General features: G+C 41.3%; 1 protein-coding gene across 1 annotated transcript in view; it reads left to right on the forward strand.

The window, feature by feature from the left end:
• The first annotated feature begins 10,350 nt into the window (after positions 1-10,350).
• Positions 10,351-20,824, forward strand: part of MSH2 (mutS homolog 2) — a 73,531-nt gene continuing 63,057 nt past the window's right edge. Inside the window, exons 1-3 of the mRNA XM_068564010.1 lie at positions 10,351-10,612; positions 16,785-16,939; positions 19,843-20,121. Of these exons, the coding sequence (XP_068420111.1) occupies positions 10,402-10,612; positions 16,785-16,939; positions 19,843-20,121 (645 nt within the window). The 5' untranslated portion in view covers positions 10,351-10,401. The remainder of the gene's footprint in view (positions 10,613-16,784; positions 16,940-19,842; positions 20,122-20,824) is intronic.

Here is a 20,824-nt window from a genome sequence, read left to right on the forward strand (position 1 = left end):
ACTATGAAATAAAACATTTTAAAAATGACTTTCCTAACTTCATTTGAATCATATTGAATCAAATTTCATAGTATACAAATAATAGGTTAAGAAGTGCTCTGAATGCTAGCTACAAATTAGAATTTGCATGAGTCCTTATAATCATGTATATTCAATATAAAATTTATAACCTGTAGTGTGTAACTTCTTTATTTTTTTAATAACATCTTTTTTAAAAATATATTTATTTATTTAGGCTGCGCCAGGTCTTCGTTGCGGCACGCAGGCTCTTTAGTTGTGGCTTGTGGGCTTCTTAGTAGCAGCATGCGGTATCTAGTTCCCCCACCAGGGATTGAACCTGGGCCCCTGCATTGGGAGCACGGAGTCTTACCCACTGGAGCACCAGGGAAGTCCCTGTAGTGTGTAACATCTACACAGAAAAACCAAACAATTTTATTCTGCATGCATCTAAGATTCTATTTTGGACAGAGTGGCATTTTGACAGACACTTAATACCTTGAGGCCAAATTGATGGAGAATGTTGTGAACCATGAATTCCATGGTTGGTTGAAGTAGAAGCACCAGTTTTTCAACTGAATAATCATGGTAAAAACACATTTTATATGAAGTTAAAGTATCCTGAAATATTTTGCTTTTCTTAGGAAATTTTTGAAAACAGTAAGACAGGAACATTAAAGAAAATATAAAAACTAGATTTAAACATTAACCTATGATTTTTATCCCTTCCGTAGTAGGCAAATTCTAGGATGGGCCCCTAAGATTTCTTACCCATGATATATATGCTCTATGTAATTTCTTCCCTTAGAGTGTGGGCAAGATCTGTGAATATGATAGGCTATCACCCCTGAGATTAAGTTACATGGCAAAGGTGAAGGGATTTTGTAGATGCAGTTAAGGTCCTCGTCACTTGACTCAATTAAAAGGGAGATTACAAAAGAGTGCCTAAAAGTAAGAGACAAAAAGCAGAAATAGACGTGCTCTGCTGTTAGCCTTAAAGCAAACGGCCGTGTTTTGGAGAGAGTCACCTATCAGGAAATGGCAGGCCGACCCTAGTGGCTGAGGGCCTCAGTCCCTCAACCATGGAAGTGAATTCTGTCAACAACCAGTGAGCTCGGAAGAGGACCTCAGCTCCTGATGAGAGCAACCCTGGTGACATTTTCACTGTAGTCTCGAGACCCTGAGGAAAAGACCCAGTCACGCTTTGCTAGGACTCCAGACCTATAGAAAGTGAGGTGATAAATGTTTATTGTCTTAAGATGCTAAATTTGTGGTAATTTGTTACACAGCAACAAAAATTAGTAGTAGAAAGTAATGAGAACTTTAAAGACAGAATACCAGATACAAGGAACAGCCACCGCCGCAGGGCTGAGAGCACCCAGAGAAGAGACCCTCTACTTCCGCCAAGCCCCACACCCTGGGCTGGAATCCAGACCTTGTGGGAGAGGGCCTTATGGCTTGATGAAGAGCAGAGAAGTTGCTATGGTGCTGCACTGGCAGAACTTTTTGAAAATCTCTCTTGTGGAACTTACTGGAAAAATTTGCTGTCAAGGGCAGGAGTCATCAAACTACAGCCTGCAGCCTGGTCTGCCACCTGTTTTTAAACAGTCTGGGAGTTACGGATGGTTTTTGCATTTTAAATGGTTGAAAAAATTTAAAGAACATTTCATGATATATGAAAATTACATGGAATAAAAATCTGTGCCCATAAAGTTTTATTGGAGCACAGCTACACTCATTTGTTTATGTGTTGTGTGTGGTTGATTTGCACTACAAGGGCAGTTGAGTAATTGTAACAGACCGGGCCAGTGGAACGCAAAGCGTAACTATTACTCTGGTCCTTTACAGAAAAAGTTTGCTGACTCCTGCTCTAGGGTGCTAAGAGATAGCTCCTCATAGGGAGGTGTCCTGCCCGACACCTATGGCACTGTATAAAGCTGCCTTTTATAGCTGGGGTGTAGCAGTTGGTGCCCTGGGAAGCTGCCATCTGGGTGCTGCAGGAGCCGGGCACTGGGGAAGCAGCAGGTGCCACAGGGGAAACAATACCTTCTTGCAGTGTCTCTCCAGCGCCCTCTACCGACAAAGCTTCAGAGCATGCACAAAGGGTGAATTTGGAGCTAAGAGGCAATAAATGAGTAACTCTTCAACCCAGTGCCTTCTACTTTCTGTTCTACCTCTTCTGAAGCTACTCCTGCCAAAAGTCAACACTGACCAGCTAATTGCCAATTTCCCCAGTATAGAATCGTTTGATCTCTCCACAGCTTATCACCACAATGACTGCCCCATATCCTACCCCAGTATGTTGCTTACAGATTTTCTTCTTTGGCTTCACTGGCATTACTCTCCTCTGTTTTGTTTTGTTTTGTTTTCTCTTCTGCTGACTCTGAAATATTGATGTTCCCAGGATTTATCCTTCCTTCTATTTTTTCCTCTCTTTTTCTTCTGGGAGGATTTCATCATTCCTTTGCTTTAGTTACCATCCAAGTCCTGATGATAACAGAAATACCATCTCCATTCTTGTAATTCACCCTGAGTTCTACACTAAACTACGTTTCACTTAACTAGCCTTTAATGACCTCATCATCTTCCTCCAAATCCTAGTGAACTCTTATATTCTCAGAATCAGTTAATGGCATTGTCACCAGGTACCAAGTCCCAAGTTCTTTTTTCTCTCTTAACTTCTCCATTCTTTTAGTCATCAGGCCCTGAGATTCTCCCTCAGGAATAAATCTGCCTCTAATTTGCCTCTCTTAACGCATTTTCACTGATCTCTTCGCCACCAATCTATTCCCTTTCTAAACCAAATCCCACATTGCTCCCAGAATTATTTGCCTTAAGTTGATCATAGCACTTTTCTGCCCCTTCCCCCTGCCAGTCTGGCCCTGCACTGGGTGCTGGTTCCCCTTTTGGCTGCCCAGCATCCCATCTCCTCTTCCATTTGGGGAGAATCCTCCTGTGTGTGGTGTTGGGAGCCAGTTCTCCAACTCCCTCTGCAGAAGTTTAAGGGTGGTTATCCTCCCTGGGCTCTGAGCATCAGGGCACAGGCACCTCCGCCTAGGACTTGGAATCTTGTGATGAAAACAAAGAACAGTTGAGAAAACTCTCAAGGGCAGCGATGGGGTGAGACCAATGGCAGCCACAGGAGTGTTCCACGGGTGGGATCCCAGCCCTCTAGCTATGGTCACTCTGCCTGGCCTCTCTTGGTTCCGCCTTTGTCTCCAGTGCCAATACCCTGCTCCGAAACTTTACCACTTGCCTAGATGTAATTTCTGGCTTCCTTCCTCTTCGCTCTCAATCCTTCCTGTGTATTATTCCCAGAACAACGAAAATGGTCACAATCTACCTTATTTCCCATTATACTTCAATATATCCAACTTTGCTGCATTCAAGATTTTCCTTCCCATTCCTCAAATGTTCCTGTTCCCCAGTCCTTTTAGGACTGGGCTTTTAGGACTTGCTTGGGCTTGACCATGCCTTTGCTTATGTTCTTTCTTTTCTTTTCTTTTTTTTAATTGAGGTATAGTTGAAGTACAATGTTATATAAGTTTCAGGTGTACAACATAGTGATTCACAATTTTTTAAGTTTATATTTTCTTTTTTAACATCTTTATTGGAGTATAATTGCTTTACAATGGTGTGTTAAAGGTTATATTCCTATGTTCTTTCTTACATCTGGAATATCCTCTACTTAGTCAAGGCCCAGCTTAAGATTCCCTTTCATGAAGCCTTTCTTAACACTTTAGTCTCAGCTCTTTCTACTTCTTTCAACATGAAGGGGATCAGGATATGCTACCCCCAAATATGCCACTTTGGCATAAGGATTTTTTTGAGCTAAAGGCAATTGAGAATCAACAGATGCAGAAAGAGTTCTCTGCCCTCCCCTTATCTGCCTAAAATCAGGGCATAAATTTCCCTTTGTGAAGGTGTTTCCCCCCGACCCATCACCAGAGAGAGAAGTGACACTGAGATGAGTTTGCATAACTAGACCTTACTACAACAGCCCATATTTTCCATTAGTTCTCCCATATATTTCCTGGTTACTTCCCCACAATTGTCATCTCTGGAAGCCCAAACCCTCTTTCCTTTGTTAAGAGGATATATGAGACCCTGAGTCTAACTGATTCTTTGATATTTACTTTTCTGTGAACTCCTGTGCATGTATATATTAATAAAAATTGTGCCTTTTCCCCCATTAATCTGTCTTTTATTAGTTTAATTCACATACTACCAGTAACTGAACTTAAGAGAGTAGAGAAAAAGTTTTCCCTTCTCAATAAACACAACCCTTTCTGTAGATACAACATAATTTCAGTTATTTCCCATCATCCTAAAACATGGCCCCCTAACCCCTCTAAAAATTCCCACTGACCTTGCTTCCCTAACAAGCTGCCATTTCTATCTCTTTTCCTTTCTTAACAAGCTTCTTAAATAGAACTAGCACATTTTGTTTTCAGAATGAAATTTTCAATCCATAGAGCCTCTGTTGCCCACATCAACCAACCAAAGAGCTTTCTCAAAAACCAATGACTTCTTCAGATCATTTGCCCACTTTTAAACTGGGTTATTTATCTTTCTATTATTGAGTTGTAAGATGTCTTTCTATACTGAATGCGAGTCCTTTGTCAGATATATAATTTGCAAATATTTTCTCAGAAGAACATACAGAGCACATGAAAAGATACTCAATATCATTAGTCAATATATATCATAGTCAATATATCATAGTCAATATCATTAGGGAAATGAAAATCAAAACCACAGTAAGATACCATTCATACCCACTAAGATGGCTAGAATCAAAAAGACAGACAGCAACAAGTGTGGGTGAGGATGTGGAAAAGCTGGAACACTTATACATTGCTAAAGAGAATGTAAAATGTTGCAGGCATTTTGGAAAAGTTTTACAATTCCTCAAAATGTTAAACATAGCATGTTAAACATATTGGTTATAGTTTAACATGAGGACTACAGCTAAACATATATTTAAAGTATGATGCAGTAGTCCCACTTCTAGGTATATATCGAAGAGAAATAAAAACATTTGTCCACATAAGAACTTGTAAATGAACATTCATAGCAGCATTATTCGTGATGGCCAAAAGTGGAAACAATCCAAATGTCCACCAACTGATGAATGAATAGATAAAATGTGGTATAGCCATTCAATAATACATTATTTGGTAATAAAAAGGAGTGAAGTATTGACACATGTTATGACGTGAATGAACTTTAAAAACATTATGCTTAGTGAAAGAATCCAGTCACTAAACACCCTATATTGTATGATTCCATTTATATGAAATGCCCAGAAAAGGCAAATTTATAGAGACAGAAAGTTGATCTGTGGTTGCCAGGAACTAGGGGGAGTAGGAAATAGGGAGTGACTGCTAATTTGTATGGAGTTTCTTTTTGGAGTGACAAAATGTTCTAAAATTAGATTGTTGTGATGGTTATACAACCCTATTAATATACCAAAAATCATTGAGTTATATACTTTAAATGGATGAATTATGCAGTATGTAAATTATATCTCCATAAAGCTGTTTAAAAAAGAAAAAGATGTCTTAATACTCAGCTCCAGGGGCCATTTTTAGTTGTCCTTTCTCTGAAACTGCAGCTTCTGACATGGTTGACAGCACTTTACTTATTGTCATTTTTTAATAATGGAATAATACAACCAAATTACAAAAATTTTAGAAACTAGAGTGGTGGCAAAATTAGTGTTGAATATGAATTTCTCATGGGCATATTATCATAGAAAACTGAGCTAACAATAATTTATTTATTTTTATAAATTTATTTATTTATTTATTTTTGGCTGCATTGGGCCTTGTTGCTGCGCCCGGGCTTACTCTAGTTGCGGTGAGCGGGGGCTGCTCTTTGTTGTGGTGCATGCGCTTCTCATTGCGGTGGCTTCTCTTGTTGCCAAGCATAGAATCTAGGTGCGTGGGCTTCAGTAGTTGTGGCACGTGGGGTCAGTAGTTGTGGCTTGCGGGCTCTAGAGCGCAGGCTCAGTAGTTGTGGCACTCAGACTCAGTAGTTGTGGTGCACGGACTTAGTTGCTCTGCAGCATGTGGGATCTTCCCAGATCAGGGCTTGAACCCGTGTCCCCTGTATTGGCAGGTGGATTCTTTTTTTTTTTTTTATAAATTTATTTATTTATTTATTTTTGGCTGTGTTGGGTCTTCGTTTCTGTGCGAGGGCTTTCTCCAGTTGCGGCGAGCGGGGGCCACTCTTCATCGCGGTGCGCGGGCCTCTCACTGTCACGGCCTCTTGTTGCGGAGCACAGGCTCCAGACGCGCAGGCTCAGTAGCTGTGGCTCACGGGCCCAGTTGCTCCGCGGCATGTGGGATCCTCCCAGACCAGGGCTCGAACCCATGTCCCCTGCATCGGCAGGCAGACTCTCAACCACTGCGCCACCAGGGAAGCCCCGGCAGGTGGATTCTTAACCACTGCACCACCAAGGAAGTCCCTGAGCTAGCAATAAGTTATTTTTAAGATTAAGTTAAGACGCAAGAGGGAGGAGACATGGGGATATATGTATATGTATAGCTGATTCACTTTGTTATAAAGCAGAAACTAGCACACCATTGTAAAGCAATTATACTCCAATAAAGATGTTAAAGAAAAAACGATTAAGTTAAACACTTTAAAATTTACTAAACACTTTTCTATTTTTGGTTGTTTAAAAATCTTAATTATTACTTCTTTGAAGAGCCTCTTTGTTAGGTACATGTGCCTTTTTGCCCAATACTTACTTACTCTGATTATAAATAGGTAACCGTCATTATGAATTTGGAAAATATGAGAAAATTAAAACCCATTTGGTGGTAATGATTTTATTGCACCCTATCAATCATATTGTACCATGTCTTCCAGTTATATTTTTGCAAAATCCCTCTTTTCTGTTATTTTTAGAAATTCATAGTTTCCTATGTAGGACTAGAAAATATGAAAAATTTCTATAAGACAACTATTTGACATAACTTTCGAAATTATCATAAACATTTAATCTGTGCACATGGCTTTAAAGAAAAGATATTGTTAAAACAACCTCTTAGGGAGTTCCCTGGTAGCTCAGTGGTTAGGATTCCAGGCTTTCAATGCCACGGCCTGGGTTCAATCCCTGGTCCGGGAACTGAGATCCTGCAAGCCACCCGGTGTGGCCAAAGAAAACTCAAACAAACAAACAACAAAACAAAACAAAAACCTCTTAGGCAAATTGATTACAAGCACATTTCAAAGTTTTATTTCAAGCTTTTCTCTAAGCAGGCTAATTTAAAGGTTCCTCTTCTCGAAGACATTTTGGCATTTTGGAGGAAAAAAGCCTGTTAGGATCATTGTTATTATTAGCCTGGATACAAAGTAAAGAGTGTCTGAAATCATTAGGAATCTTTTAAGTCTGGTGAAAGGTCATTGTCCTCTGCCGAGGCTGATAGTCCTCTAGATGAATTTCTAGACTTTATGCTCATTAGTCTACCAGAAATGGTAGTAACTCCCCAAAAGGAGCAGTTAATGACATCAGACTATAAGGCTTAGGTCTGAGACACATTTTCTTTCTCAGAACAAAAGGACATACAGAAAAAGCTCCCATTCGGGCTGCTGGCCCTTAGTCCCCCTGCCCAGAAGCAGCCATGGTTATGTTCCTTGTACTAGGTTCACACTCTGGAGATCCATCTGTATCAGCAGAGCTATGCATCTAAACTGTACAAATATTATAGCTCATAATCTAAGGTGGATTTTTAAAAATCTTGTTCATCTTTAAAGACTAGAGAAAAATCCACTGCTCTTATCTAGATGAAATCAAACCCCCTCCCGTCAGGCTCTCTACCTCCACCTTGTAAACTCTGTCTTTCTTAAATTGCCATGAGAAGCTTATGTTTTGATATTCCATTACCTTGAACTGCCCTCTAGTACACGTCCAGGTCCTAACTCTCTAGATAGATCAGGCAAGTCCAGGTATTCTCTTTATTTTTAGAATTATTAGACTCAATTGATAAACAAATAAATAATTCAATGAATAAGTGAAAGACATAGTCTGGGTGGGGGGAAATGTGATGATAAATAGTATAAAGCCTTTTTACAAAAGATAACAAAATATTTTCAAAGCTACTACCTCATTTGATCCTGACATCAATCCTGTAGGTAGTTATTATTACTATTTTGCCTTCCTCTGAACTATTTAGAATGTGAATTAGGAAAGGGGAGAAATGGATGACACTCAAGGCCAGGTTATCATGTAGAAGTGGTTATTGTGATATACAGTTCCTTCATTTAAAAACATTTCCTGTGTACCTAGTATGTGCCAGGCCCCCTCTGGCGCACAGATGGTTAAACTTACTGAATCTGGAGACTGAACTCTAGCTCTATCACTTACTATTATCTCTGGATCTTGGGCAAGCTACTTCACATTTCCAAGTTTCAGTTTCCTCAATGTAAAATAAGAATAACAATAGTTCCTAATAGAGTTGTAAAAATTAAAACAGTAAGCACATGTAAAAAATTTAAAAGTCAATAAATGCTGATGAACATTAGCCCTTATTATTAACTATAAAAAAATGTAAATACTCATCTGTGTTCTTTCCAGGTGTTTAGTAAGAGAGACAGGTGAACATATATTTCTTTTTTTAAAATTAATTAATTAATTATTTTATTTTTGGCTGCGTTGGGTCTTCGTTGCTGCACGCGGGCTTTCTCTGGTTGCAGCGAGCTGGGGCTACTCTTCGTTGGGGTGCGTGGGGCTTCTCACTGTCGTGGCTTCTCTTGCGGAGCACGGGCTCTAGGCTCGCGGGCTTCAGTAGTTGCAGCACGCAGGCTCAGTAGTTGTGGCTTGTGGGCTCTAGAGCGCAGGCTCGGTAGTTGCGGCGCACGGGCTTGGTTGCTCCGCGGCATGTGGGATCTTCCCAGACCAGGGCTCGAACCCGTGTTCCCTGCATTGGCAGGCGGATTCTTAACCACTGTGCCACCAGCAAAGTCCCTGAACATATATTTCTAAAACAATGCAGCAAATATAATAGAGATATGAACAAAATGATACTCCAGAAGATAATTCAACTAATTACACCTGGGGGGACTGGGCATCCTTCAGGCCTGAGGACTGAAGAATGACCAGTAGTTTGCTACACAAAGGGCAGCGCAAGGCCATTTCAGAACAGAGGGACAAGTTTGTGTTAGAGCCACAGGTATTGAAAGGTAAGGGGAAGTTTATTGCTCCAGATCACAGAGTTGGGGTGAGAGGAGGGAGCACTCCAGTAAGTGGGAGACGTAGTCAGCAGTCAGATGGTTCAAACTTTCTCTGCTTCTGAAACTATTTGAATTCAGTGGTTTCTAAACTGAGCTGATTGTCAGGAATGTCCAGGGAGCTTTCTTATGAGATCCCAAGATCCCACCTTCAGAAATTCCAACCCATTATGTGTGGGTGGGGCCCAGGAACACCTTTGAAAAGCCCCCGGGGTAATTCTGCTGCTGAATCAGGGTTTGGGGCTGGTTTTATGGGGGAAGGGTGAGCAAACAGGAGAGTGCAATACCTCTTGTAAGGCAGGTAACTGTGCAGGACGTATCCTGACCTCCTTCAAGTCTTTGCTCAACATTAAAAAAAAAAAAAAGTCAACCCCCCCCCATCTTTTTTACCTAAACACTTATCTTCTAACAGTTTACTTACTATAAGTTTACTTAGTATATTAACTGAATCCATTCATTAGAATGTAAGTTCAACAAAGGCAGTGGTTTTTCTCTTTTCTTTACTAGTGATCCTCAGATCCTAGAAGTCTGGCGCATAGCAGGCCTTCTGTTTTTGAATGAGTGAATCAATCAAGGAGTGGACGATACGAGAATTTGGCCAGGACGGAGGCTGTGGAGAAGAAACGTGTAACCTTGATGCAGGCAGTTTGCTTAAAGAGGAAAAGTGAGGCAGTTGGAGAGAGAGGGGCACAGGTTAAAAAAACACTGTGATAGGGAGAAAGGCTAGTTTTTCCTTGTTTTCAAGTTTCTTTCTGATTTCACTCTCTTGCTTCCGGGTACATAACAAACTCAAAGCCTGCCAGAACTTCCCACCTGGTCTCCTAAACTAGCTAACCGTACACCTGGGACCCACACCAGTGCAGCCGAAAAAACCCGGAGAACTGAATTCTTTCAAGGACGGGCGTCTGCCGAGGCGGCGCGCGACCTAGGCTCAAGCATGCGCAATAGACAGAGTCACCAGCGTGCGCGGGAAGCTGGGCCGCGTTCGATTATGATTGGCTGTCGTGGCGCGCTCCCACCCACCGAAACGCAGCGCTGGATGCTGATTGGGTGTCTCCGCAGAGGCCGGACGCCGCACGGGGGACGAGGGAGGGGAGGCGGGAAACAGCTTAGTGGGTGCGGGGTCGTGCAGTTCTATCAGGCAGGCGGCGGAGAGGTTCCGAAATGGCGGTGCAGCCGAAGGAGACGCTGCAGCTGGAGAGCGCGGCCGAGGTCGGCTTCGTGCGCTTCTTCCAGGGCATGCCGGAGAAGCCGACCACCACGGTGCGCCTCTTCGACCGGGGCGACTTCTACACGGCGCACCGGGAGGACGCGCTGCTGGCCGCCCGGGAGGTGTTCAAGACCCAGGGGGTGGTCAAGTACATGGGGCCGGCAGGTGAGGGCGGGGACGGCGCGGGCTCAGGGGAGGACCCCGCGGAGTTGGCTCCTCTCAGGAAGTGGGAGGGTTTCGGGCAGGGAGACACGGGGGCGGGGACGCTGGTGCCTCGTGGGGGCACTGCGCGTGCTCCGGCCCCTGCCTGGCCGAGTGGGGCACCACCCGCCCCCTGCCCTGCCTCCGCCCTGAGTCTGTTCCTCCGGAGCTGCCTCAGATCTGACCTAATAGCGATGGCTACGTGCCAGGATTCGTGCGAGGCGTTTTAACACATTGTTCTATTTAATTTTGCTGCAGTCCGCGTGGGTGTCTGCTTCTCGCTGCAGCCTTGGCTCTGTGGATATCATCACAAACGCCGCCAAACCTCTTTATCACAAACGCCAGTCCAGGATTGAGATTTAGAATAGAAGGGGGTTAGGGAGACCGTTTTATGTCACCAGCGTGATTTTGCCTGTTGGGCGAACGTGATTTATATCGCTGTTCAGCGCAGGGACCTATAGTGTCTGCTGTTAATAGGCAGTATTGCCAAGTGGTCAGGACCTCGAACTGGAGCCAGATTGCCTGGCTTCAAGTCGCAGCCCCTCCACTTACCAGCTGTGTGGCCTTGAGCTAGTCATGTATGTCTGTGCCTCAGCTCGGCATTCAGTGCCCTCGGTAACCCATCCCCATCTCTCTAGCATCATCTCTCCCTGGAAAGCTACAGACTTCTCACCGTCTTGTAGTTAGATGTTCTGAACATCTAGTTTTATGTTAATCTCTTTTATCCCTGGCTCCTAGGAATGAACATAATAGGAGGAGTAAGGAGTTGTGGGCTTTAGTCCTGCCTCTGCCATATGCAGATGGAAGGTTACTGACAAAAGATGTTTCATTCATTAGGTAGACATTTATTGAGTGCTGCCTTGTCGGGCAGGGTTATGGACACTGGGAGTACATAGATCAAAGGCAGTATCCCCACCTTCACAGAGCTCCCCCTAGTGGAGAGGAAGGCAGAAGTAATTCCAATTCCAGGTGAAGACCTGTGGCGGATGCTCCATAACAAGTTGCCAAAGAGGCAGAGGCAGGGTTGCCTAAGACCGGAGCCATCATAAGAGGCATTACAAGAGAGGTTAAATTTCACTTGAGTCTTGAGAAACCCTGTACCCATTAGCAGGAACTTTCCGTTTCCCCTGAGTCCTCCCAAACCCAGGCAACCGCTAATCTGCTTTCTCTCTCTAGATTTGCTTATAACATTGGTCTTTTTGTGACTGACTTCTTTCACTTAACATTTTCAAGGTTCATCTGTGTTATCAGCACTTCATTTCTTTTTATTGCCAAATATTCCATTGTATGGATATACAATATTTTGTTTAATCCATTCGTTAGTTGATGGACCTTTGGGCTGTTTCTTGAACCGATACTTTTAATGTCGTCTGTACCCATTCTCTCCTTCCCTGTTGTGCCAGTGAAGAGATGAGCCTTTTGCTGTGGTCTGGATCCCCTCTCCTCTCCTCACAGATGGCTTTTCTGTTGATCATTTCGTCTCTCTTTGGTTCATTCTTTTGGCATTTAGGCTTATTCATACCCTTTTAGCTACTTTTCAACAACTATCAAAACATTATTATAATAAGGCCCTGTGAGGTGGGTTAGTACCTAGCTTCAATTTATAGATAAGGAATCTGAGTCCCTAAAAAAGGAAGTTCCTTATCTTTTGCCTCTTTTGCTGTCAGAACTCAGCTTAGAAGCATCTCCTCTTGGAAGCCTTTCTTAATTCCCATCTTAAGGCTGCCTGGTTAGCTGCCCCTCTTACGTGTTCCCTGCCCTAGGACCTTCTCATTACCCTAGACACAGCATTTATTTTACTCTATGCCAATATACTGAAAGCTCCCAGAGGGCAGGAACTCTGTCTTAACCAGTCTCTGCCTTTGAGTCCCAGCACCTGGCACAGTGCCCACATGTAAGCAGACACATTATCAGCTGAATGAAGATGGGGGTTCCAAATTATTCTTGAAGAGGAGAATCTTGTATCAACCTGAGGTTTTTCTTCTGCGCCAGGTGGAGGCTGGGTAGCTTTCTTTTCCAGTTCCCCTTCAGTCTTACTTCCCAGCTTTCAGACTTAAAGTATACAGCCAAGCTCTTCACCAGGAACATCCAGTGTGTCACAAACACTCCTTTGAGAGAAATAGTATCTTCGGAGGATAACCTTGATGGTTGGGCAACCTATCTGGAGATTAGTAATGGAGGAAGTAGGGGAGGCCATGGTGGGGAGGGGAATCACCTCATTTGCCTCTTCACCCACCCACTCTTAAGAAATCAGCACTGGGGACTTCCCTGGCAGTCTAGTGGTTAGGACTCCATGCTTCCACTGCAGGGGGCACAGGATTGATTCCTGGTTGGGGAAAGATCCCGCATGCTGCGTGGTGTGACCAAAAAAAAAAAAAAGAAAGAAAGAAAGAAAGAAGTCAGCTGTTGTGAATGTGTTCCTGTGTTCCTGTTGATTGTGTCTAGAAAAAGACTGAGGATTGCTCTGGATCCCTCTGCCCTTGGCCTGTCAGATAACATTGATGTGCAAATAGTCAGGTATAAGTACTAGGGAGTGGTGGGGCTTGTGGATCTGAGAGTGCTTGTTCAAGCACTAAGTGCTTGTTCAAGTGCTAAGCATTCAAATTCAAATGCTTTAAAAGCCCAGTGCTGGCCAGACAGCTATGCTGGTACATCCTATTGGGCTGATGATTTAAGACCTGTTTCTGAATTAGGTGCCAGACCAGTGTTACTTTGTCTTCTAAATTAAAGGATGATATAACACTGTTTTGAAATTCATTGCTGTATTTACTGGAAGTTGCTGACCGATACTTACAGTGGCATTTATAAGTGTCTGTGGGAGAAATTCATCTCTAATTTTGTATTAACTCTGGTTCAGTGCTTTCCGTGAGCAAATTTTTTTTAATGATAATATTTTGTCATATGAGTAATGTTACTTATGTAGAATTCAACTGGATAAGCTGATAGTGTGTTCAGTCATTCTGGTTTGCTTGAGACTGAGGGGGGGTGCTCCTGGGATGCTGGACTTTCAGTACTAAAACTTGGGGAGCCTTGGGCAAAATGGGATGAGTTGCTCACCCTATGTGCTAGGCAAAAACGGGAAATAATTTAAATGGGGCCTACCATTCCACTGAGGTTCTGGTCCTGAGGGAGTCTTAATTGGGAGATATGAGTCTGTTGCAGCCTGGATAGGCCTTAGATCCCGCTTATGCCTCTGAGAATGTTAGTACAGGCTTTGCTGAATGAGTAACATTCACAGTAAACATAATTTTCATGCAGCTTTCCAAATGCAAGGTAAAGGAACAGCAGTATATTCAAGTCTGTAAGAATGTGGCTGTGTTGAACTTGCCGAGTTGAAAACTGGTGGCCTAAATGGTGTCTTCTTAAAAGTTTGAATTAATTGCCTATATTTTAAAGATTGGGTAGTTTCATGAAAAAATTCAGATTTTGAGCTTTTGAAAATTCTGCACAGTTGGAAACTCTGGGCAAATTAGCAGTGGGTTGGAGTTGAGTGGCTGCTTCCTCTGACCTACTGAGTCTAGATTTTTCCTTTACCCTGACGTGCTTTCCTTGTTTTGCCACAGTTCCCACCATTTGAAGTCATTTTTCATCTGTCAGTTGTGTTGTTCTTCCTTTGGCTTTCTCTGCTCATTAGATACCTGCCTGGTCCCTGTAGGTATGTTCGCCAGTTCTAGGTTAGATCTTAAGGAATGTTCTAGGGAATAACTTTAGAGAGGCAAGATTTGAGCCAGTTTTCAGGGTGTCTGTGACAGCAGGGGGGGATTCTTTTTTTTTTTGTCTGCATTGGGTCTTCCTTGCTGCGCGCGGGCTTTCTCTAGATGCGGTGAGCGGGGCTACTCTTTGTTGTGGTGCGCGGGCTTCTCATTGTGGTGGCTTATCTTGTTGTGGAGCACAGGCTCTAGGCGTGCAGGCTTCAGTAGTTGAAGGACATGGGCTCAGTAGTTGCGGTGCACAGACTCTAGAGTACAGGCTCAGTAGTTGTGGCACACAGGCAGTGGGGATTCTTGTCCACTACTTATAACTAGTGAACTGATATTGAAAGTACCAGCTGCGTTTTGCTGTACAAAACAATTGTATTATGTCATTTAATTAATCTTTATGCTTATTTGTATTTGATATTTGTACTTGATGTGATCTATTGTTAAATTTAGGTTAAATCTTTCATAAGATCCAGAATTGTCAGAATAATCTACAAGTATAATCTGAATTACCTTTAAGTGAATAATTTGTATTACCTATATTATATGAAAATTGAGTTTTAATTCCATTTGATGATGTGGGTGATTTTATTTATTTTGTAAAGAAATTGTTATTTACAGATCAAAACTAAGGTGAGACACTATATTCCATCTAAGACAATTTTTCAGCCTTGGCACAATTGATATTTTGGACCGAAGAATTAATTCGTTACTGTGAGGGGGGGCTATCCTGTGCACATTTAACAACATCCCTGCCTCTTCCTACTAGATTCTGTTATTATTCCCTTTCCCCAGTTGTAACAACCTAAATGCCCCCCAGGCATTGACAATTGTCCGCTAAGGGAGCAAGATCGTCCCCCGTTGAGAACCAGTGATGTAAGATGAAGGCCAGGAAGTTCGAAAACTCGGTTGACTGGATAGGGGAAATAGATGCACTCATACTTTATGGGTGGTAGTGTTAATTGGTACAGCCAACCAAGGGGGATAGTCTGCAACATTTATAAAAATAACACATATCATCCTTTGATAAAATCCAGTTTTAGGACTTTATCTCACAGATACACTCAAATGTTTGGAGAGTGAAGCACATACAAAGTTATTTATGCAACACTGTTGTAATAACAAAGATTGGAAACAACCCATAGGTCCATCAGGAAGAGGCTAAATTATAGAAATTCCTTAGGTTCATTGGAACGTTTGCAGCTGTAAACAGAAGGAAGCTGATTATGTACTGATGGAACAATCTCCAAAATACTATATCAAAGTTAAAAAAAAAGATACAGTACAGTGTGTATAGTGTGCAACTATTTATGTAAAAGAGGAAAAAAGCAATACTTTATATTTGCTTGTGTGTGCCTAGACTATGTTTGGAAATATATTCTATAAACTGATAACACTTGGGTGGTGAACTGGATGTGTAGGGGACAGTGGTGAAGTGCAAGTCTCCTTTTTGATGTACCTTTTTGAGCCTTCAAGTTTTTTTTTTTTCTTTTTTTTGATGTGGATGATTTTTAAAGTCTTTATTGAATTTGTTACAATATTGTTTCTGTTCTGTGTTTTGGCTTTATGGCCGCAAGCCATGTGGGATCCCACCTCCCTGACCAGGGATCGAGCCCACACCCTCTGCATTGGAAGGCGAAGTCCCAACCACTGGGCCGCCAGGGAAGTCCCTGAACCTTCAAGTTTTGAACTGTGTTACCTAGAACATTTTATTTTATTTTATTTTTTAATTTTATTTATTTATTTATTTATTTATTTTTGGCCGTGTTGGGTCTTTGTTTCTGTACATAGGCTTTCTCTAGTTGTGGCGAGCGGGGGCCACTCTTCATCGCGGTGCGCGGGCCTCTCACTGTCGCGACCTCTCTTGTTGTGGAGCACAGGCTCAGTAGTTGTGGCGCACGGGCCTAGTTGCTCCGCGGCATGTGGGATCCTCCCAGACCAGGACTCGAACCCGTGTCCCCTGCATTGGCAGGCAGATTCTCAACCACTGCGCCACCAGGGAAGCCCACCTAGAACATTTTATAATGAATAATAACTAATTTATTTTTATGGACCTTTTGAAAAAAATCCTATACAAATACTATTGTAGTTATTACATAAGAGTTTTATTCAAACTTGTGAAAAACAAATGATAAAAAAGGACAAGTAGGATTAGCTGTATATATATATATTGACTCATTCTTTTGTCTTTGTGTCTTCTCAATTTTTTATTTTGATGTGTAGGCTCCACAGGTGCAGAGGGTTATGTCTATCCACCATTTTATACCCTTCATCTACTAAAGTCTCTAGGATATGTAATAGGTGCTTGATAAATAGTTTATTGAGTGAATGAATTACTGGGAAAACATAGCTTGGGGGGAGGCATTGTGTTAGGTCTTCAACACTTAGGACTTCAAATCCTCAAATCTGTAACATGTATTTTTAATATTTTTCTTTAGGAGCAAAGACTCTGGAGAGTGTTGTGCTTAGTAAAATGAATTTTGAGTCTTTTGTAAAAGATCTTCTTCTAGTTCGTCAGTACAGAGTTGAAGTTTATAAGAATAGAGCTGGAAATAAGGCCTCCAAGGAGAATGATTGGTATTTGGCATTTAAGGTAATTATCTTCCTTTTAAATTGAGTTGTGTTTTTAAGAGTAGACAAAATAAAAACATGAGAGAATTCTGTGTTGGTTTAATATTTTAGCCAGGTTGTGATAGTAAAATGCTGTGAGAAACTTTAATATTCTTTAGCATGTGGTTTTTAAAATCACAGTTTAATAGCAATTCAGAAATTCAGAAAATCCTTATGATGAGTATGAATACTCTGAGCTTTGTCACTGTCCCTAAAACCTAAATAATAAATAGCCTTTACAGAAAGTTGAATACCAGCATTAAAGAAGATTTGATTTTACTGTTTTTGAAGTAATATCATTCAAATTTACATATCCCAAATATCTATTTATACACATTGGTAATGTGTTTGGATATTTGTATGGTCCTTTCTCTTTCATTAGAGTGTAGTTTTTTTAGAAGTGTGGAACTTTGTTTAATGCTGATCATATTCCTAGGTGTGCCTAGAAGGGCTTATTGACATGCTTCTAATTCCTTCATGGAGATGGGGGTACTATTTTGTTTTATTTAAGGACTATCTTTATTTTTAGTCTGTAAAATCATGTTTCTGTTTGTTCACACACAATACCTTCACATAAATATTGGATAATGGTTAAAATGTTGGGGAGGTGAGATTTATCCTTGAAAGGGAATAAATGTGTGGTAAGGCGGGACAGTGTTCTGGGCTTGTATTTGGCTGATCTCATTTCTCCTCTGTCCCTCTGCATGACCTTGGCAAATTTCCCAGCCTTCTCCTGTATCTGTTTCTTTGTAAACAGTAAAATTAGAAGGTTTTTAAGATGTTTTCTGACCTGAAAGGCCTGTGAAAGTTTTTTTGTGACGTTTAATACAACATTTCAACATTTGATGTTGGTGCTGCCCCAGATAGAATGTTCTTCAATATTCCTTCCATATTGCCTGCTGTCACCACCCCCCCCCCCCCCCCCCCCCCCGCCTTTGTAAATGTCGACATTTACTGAAGATTATATCTGAGAGCATTTATCATTCTTTATTATGGAATTTCCTCGGAATTTTCATTGCTACTTTACTGAGAAAAGTGGGACTTACAGTTTTATCCTACATTTTGAAAGATTTTAATAGAAAATTGAGGGTATCGCAAAGTGATGTTTTTCTATCTCATTCTTCACAGAGCTCAGTTAGTAACAACACCAAAATGTGGGATCATGAGTTCAACTGATTAACTGGATTATCAGCCCATCACACGTCACTCCTTTGTGTCATCAGAATCCTTTGAGATGCATTGTTTTTAACCCCTACCTTTTAGAACAGGGGAAAAAAAATCTACAAATATGTATCTTTATCAGGTTAAAAGATAGTATCTTCATCCTGATATTTATTTTAAGAAGTTCAGATCTAAAACTGCTAAAACTGATTTATCTTTTTTTAGCTTATTGATTCTATTGTAAAGTATTAGTGATATTTAGGGTAGTTGACCTCTATAATTGACTTTTTTTTTTTTTTTTTTTTTAAATTTTTGGCTTTGCTATGTGGCTTGCGGGATCTTACTTGATAAGCTAGCTACTAGTTCACTTTTGAGAGTATTTTTAAGGTGTGCATAACCTGTGCGTGTAAATCCAAAGCATGTATGTAAAAATATGATGTTCACATTTGTGATTGAATCAGTGCTTTTTAAATTTGAGTATCAGGTAATACTAGCTTTCCATTTTTTTTTTTTTTTTTTTTTTTTTTGGTCGCAGGGATTGAACCCAAGCCCCCTGCAGTGGCAGTGCGAAGTCTTGACTGCTAGACCGCCAGGGAACTTCCTCCATTTCATTTTTGATGCAGATTTTAATCAATAATCCATACATAGTTACAGGATATTCAGAACCATATTGAGAAAAGATAAATGATTATCATGATTATGATGCTAAAGACATTTGAGAACTATTGATGGCTACTGGTTGCTTAAATTTGGCTTGTCACTGTGCTCATTTGGACTATTTCTGACTCTCTCAAGTTTCATACCGTGGTCCATCAGTTGCCCCAGAAATGCCTCACGTTAACAGCAACCTGTCAGCTTCTGATCATGTTGAAGTACTGTTACCCACCAGCTTGACACAGGTGGAGCCAAAAGCAAAGAAACTTGACCCTTTACTTACCTTGTACAGTCTTAAAGAGATTTCTCATCTTTTTGAAATTTTGAAAATAGGTCAGGGACTTCTCTGGTGGTCCAGTGTTTAAGACGCTGCACTCTCAATGCAGGGGGCCTGGGTTCGATCCCTGGTCAGGTAACTAGATCCCGCCTGCCACACCAAAAGATCCCGCATGCCTCAACTAAAGATCCTGTATGCCGCAACAAAGATCCTGCATGTGGCAACAAAGATCCTGCGTGCTGCAACTAAGACCCGGCACAGCCAAAAAAAAAAAAAAAAAATTGGTCAAAGACCCTTTATTTGGAAATCATTGATCTAGAAGAATCTCTGCATTTTACAAATAAATACATTGATATAAAGAGGTCCAAGGTTAATATTTAAGCTAATAATACTGTTTTTCTATGTGGTATAACTACTCAGTGAAAATTCTGACATGTGCAACCTATAGGTAGTTTGGCAGAGTGTAGAAATTTAGGCATACCATTGAGAGGGTTATCACTTTGGGTACCTCAATGATTGTGTGAGTGAGTGTAAACTTAGATGCTAAATTTCGAACTGAAAATCGCTTTTGATACTATTATTTTTAGATGTGCCCAAGTGTTCTGAAATTAATTGGAAAAGTAGGGAGGATACTTTATAGAAAATGTGGTAATATTAATTGGTTATAAGTAATTTTTTTTGGTAAGAAAACGTTTCATTAATAAAATTCATCTAGGTTGGGTAATTTCTGTTGGCTAGTAAAGTTTTAAAGTACATTCAACAGTTTCTTAAAATTTTTCTTTATTTTTGCTTAGGCTTCTCCAGGTAATCTTTCTCAGTTTGAAGACATTCTCTTTGGTAACAACGATATGTCAGCTTCCATTGGTGTTGTGGGTGTTAAAATGTCTGCAGTTGATGGCCAAAGACAGGTTGGAGTTGGGTATGTTGACTCCACACAGAGGAAGCTAGGACTGTGTGAGTTTCCCGATAATGATCAATTCTCCAATCTGGAGGCTCTCCTGATTCAGATTGGACCCAAGGAATGTGTTTTACCAGGAGGAGAGACTGCTGGAGACATGGGAAAACTGAGGCAGGTAAGGAAATGGAGTGTAGAGATAGAGGAGAATCCAAGGCTAGGAATGGCTCTAAATTAACATAATACTGTTTTACTTAAGGAAAAAAAATTTACAAGTCAAAACCTCTTAAATCTAATCATAGCAGGATTTTGAGGAATGTCTTGATGTTTATCTTTGACAGAAACTTTGTATCTTTAATAGGACTTCAGAAGGAACTGTTTCTTGTTTAAGACTTGTTCTACCTCAGATCATCCCCCCTCCCCCTGCCTCTCAAAAGAGTAACTCAGTGCCATTTTAAAGGGATCACAATTGATAAAAGGAGTGCTTTCACAGTTGGGGGGGTGCAGGGTGGGGAAGAGGTGATTTAGGGCCATTAAAGAAAAAAAAAACTATGACTGCATTTAGCATGGATATATCAAATAAGTTGCAGTTCTTCAGGATTAATTTTTAGTAGTTCAAGTGGAACTTTAGCCTATTATTATTATTATTATTATTTTTTTAATTAATTAATTTTTGACTGCATTGGGTCTTCGTTGCGGTGCGCTGGCTTCTCATCGCGGTGGCTTCTCTTGCTGCGAAGCACGTGCTCTAGGCACACAGGCTTCGGTAGTTGTGGTACGCAGCCTCAGTAGTTGTGGCTCGCAGGCTCCAGAGGGCAAGCTCAGCAGTTGTGGCTCACGGGCTCAGTTGCTCCGTGGCATGTGGGATCCTCCCGGACCAG

This window comes from Eschrichtius robustus, chromosome 15 (assembly GCF_028021215.1).
Source record: "Eschrichtius robustus isolate mEscRob2 chromosome 15, mEscRob2.pri, whole genome shotgun sequence".
Classification (NCBI taxonomy): domain Eukaryota; kingdom Metazoa; phylum Chordata; class Mammalia; order Artiodactyla; family Eschrichtiidae; genus Eschrichtius; species Eschrichtius robustus.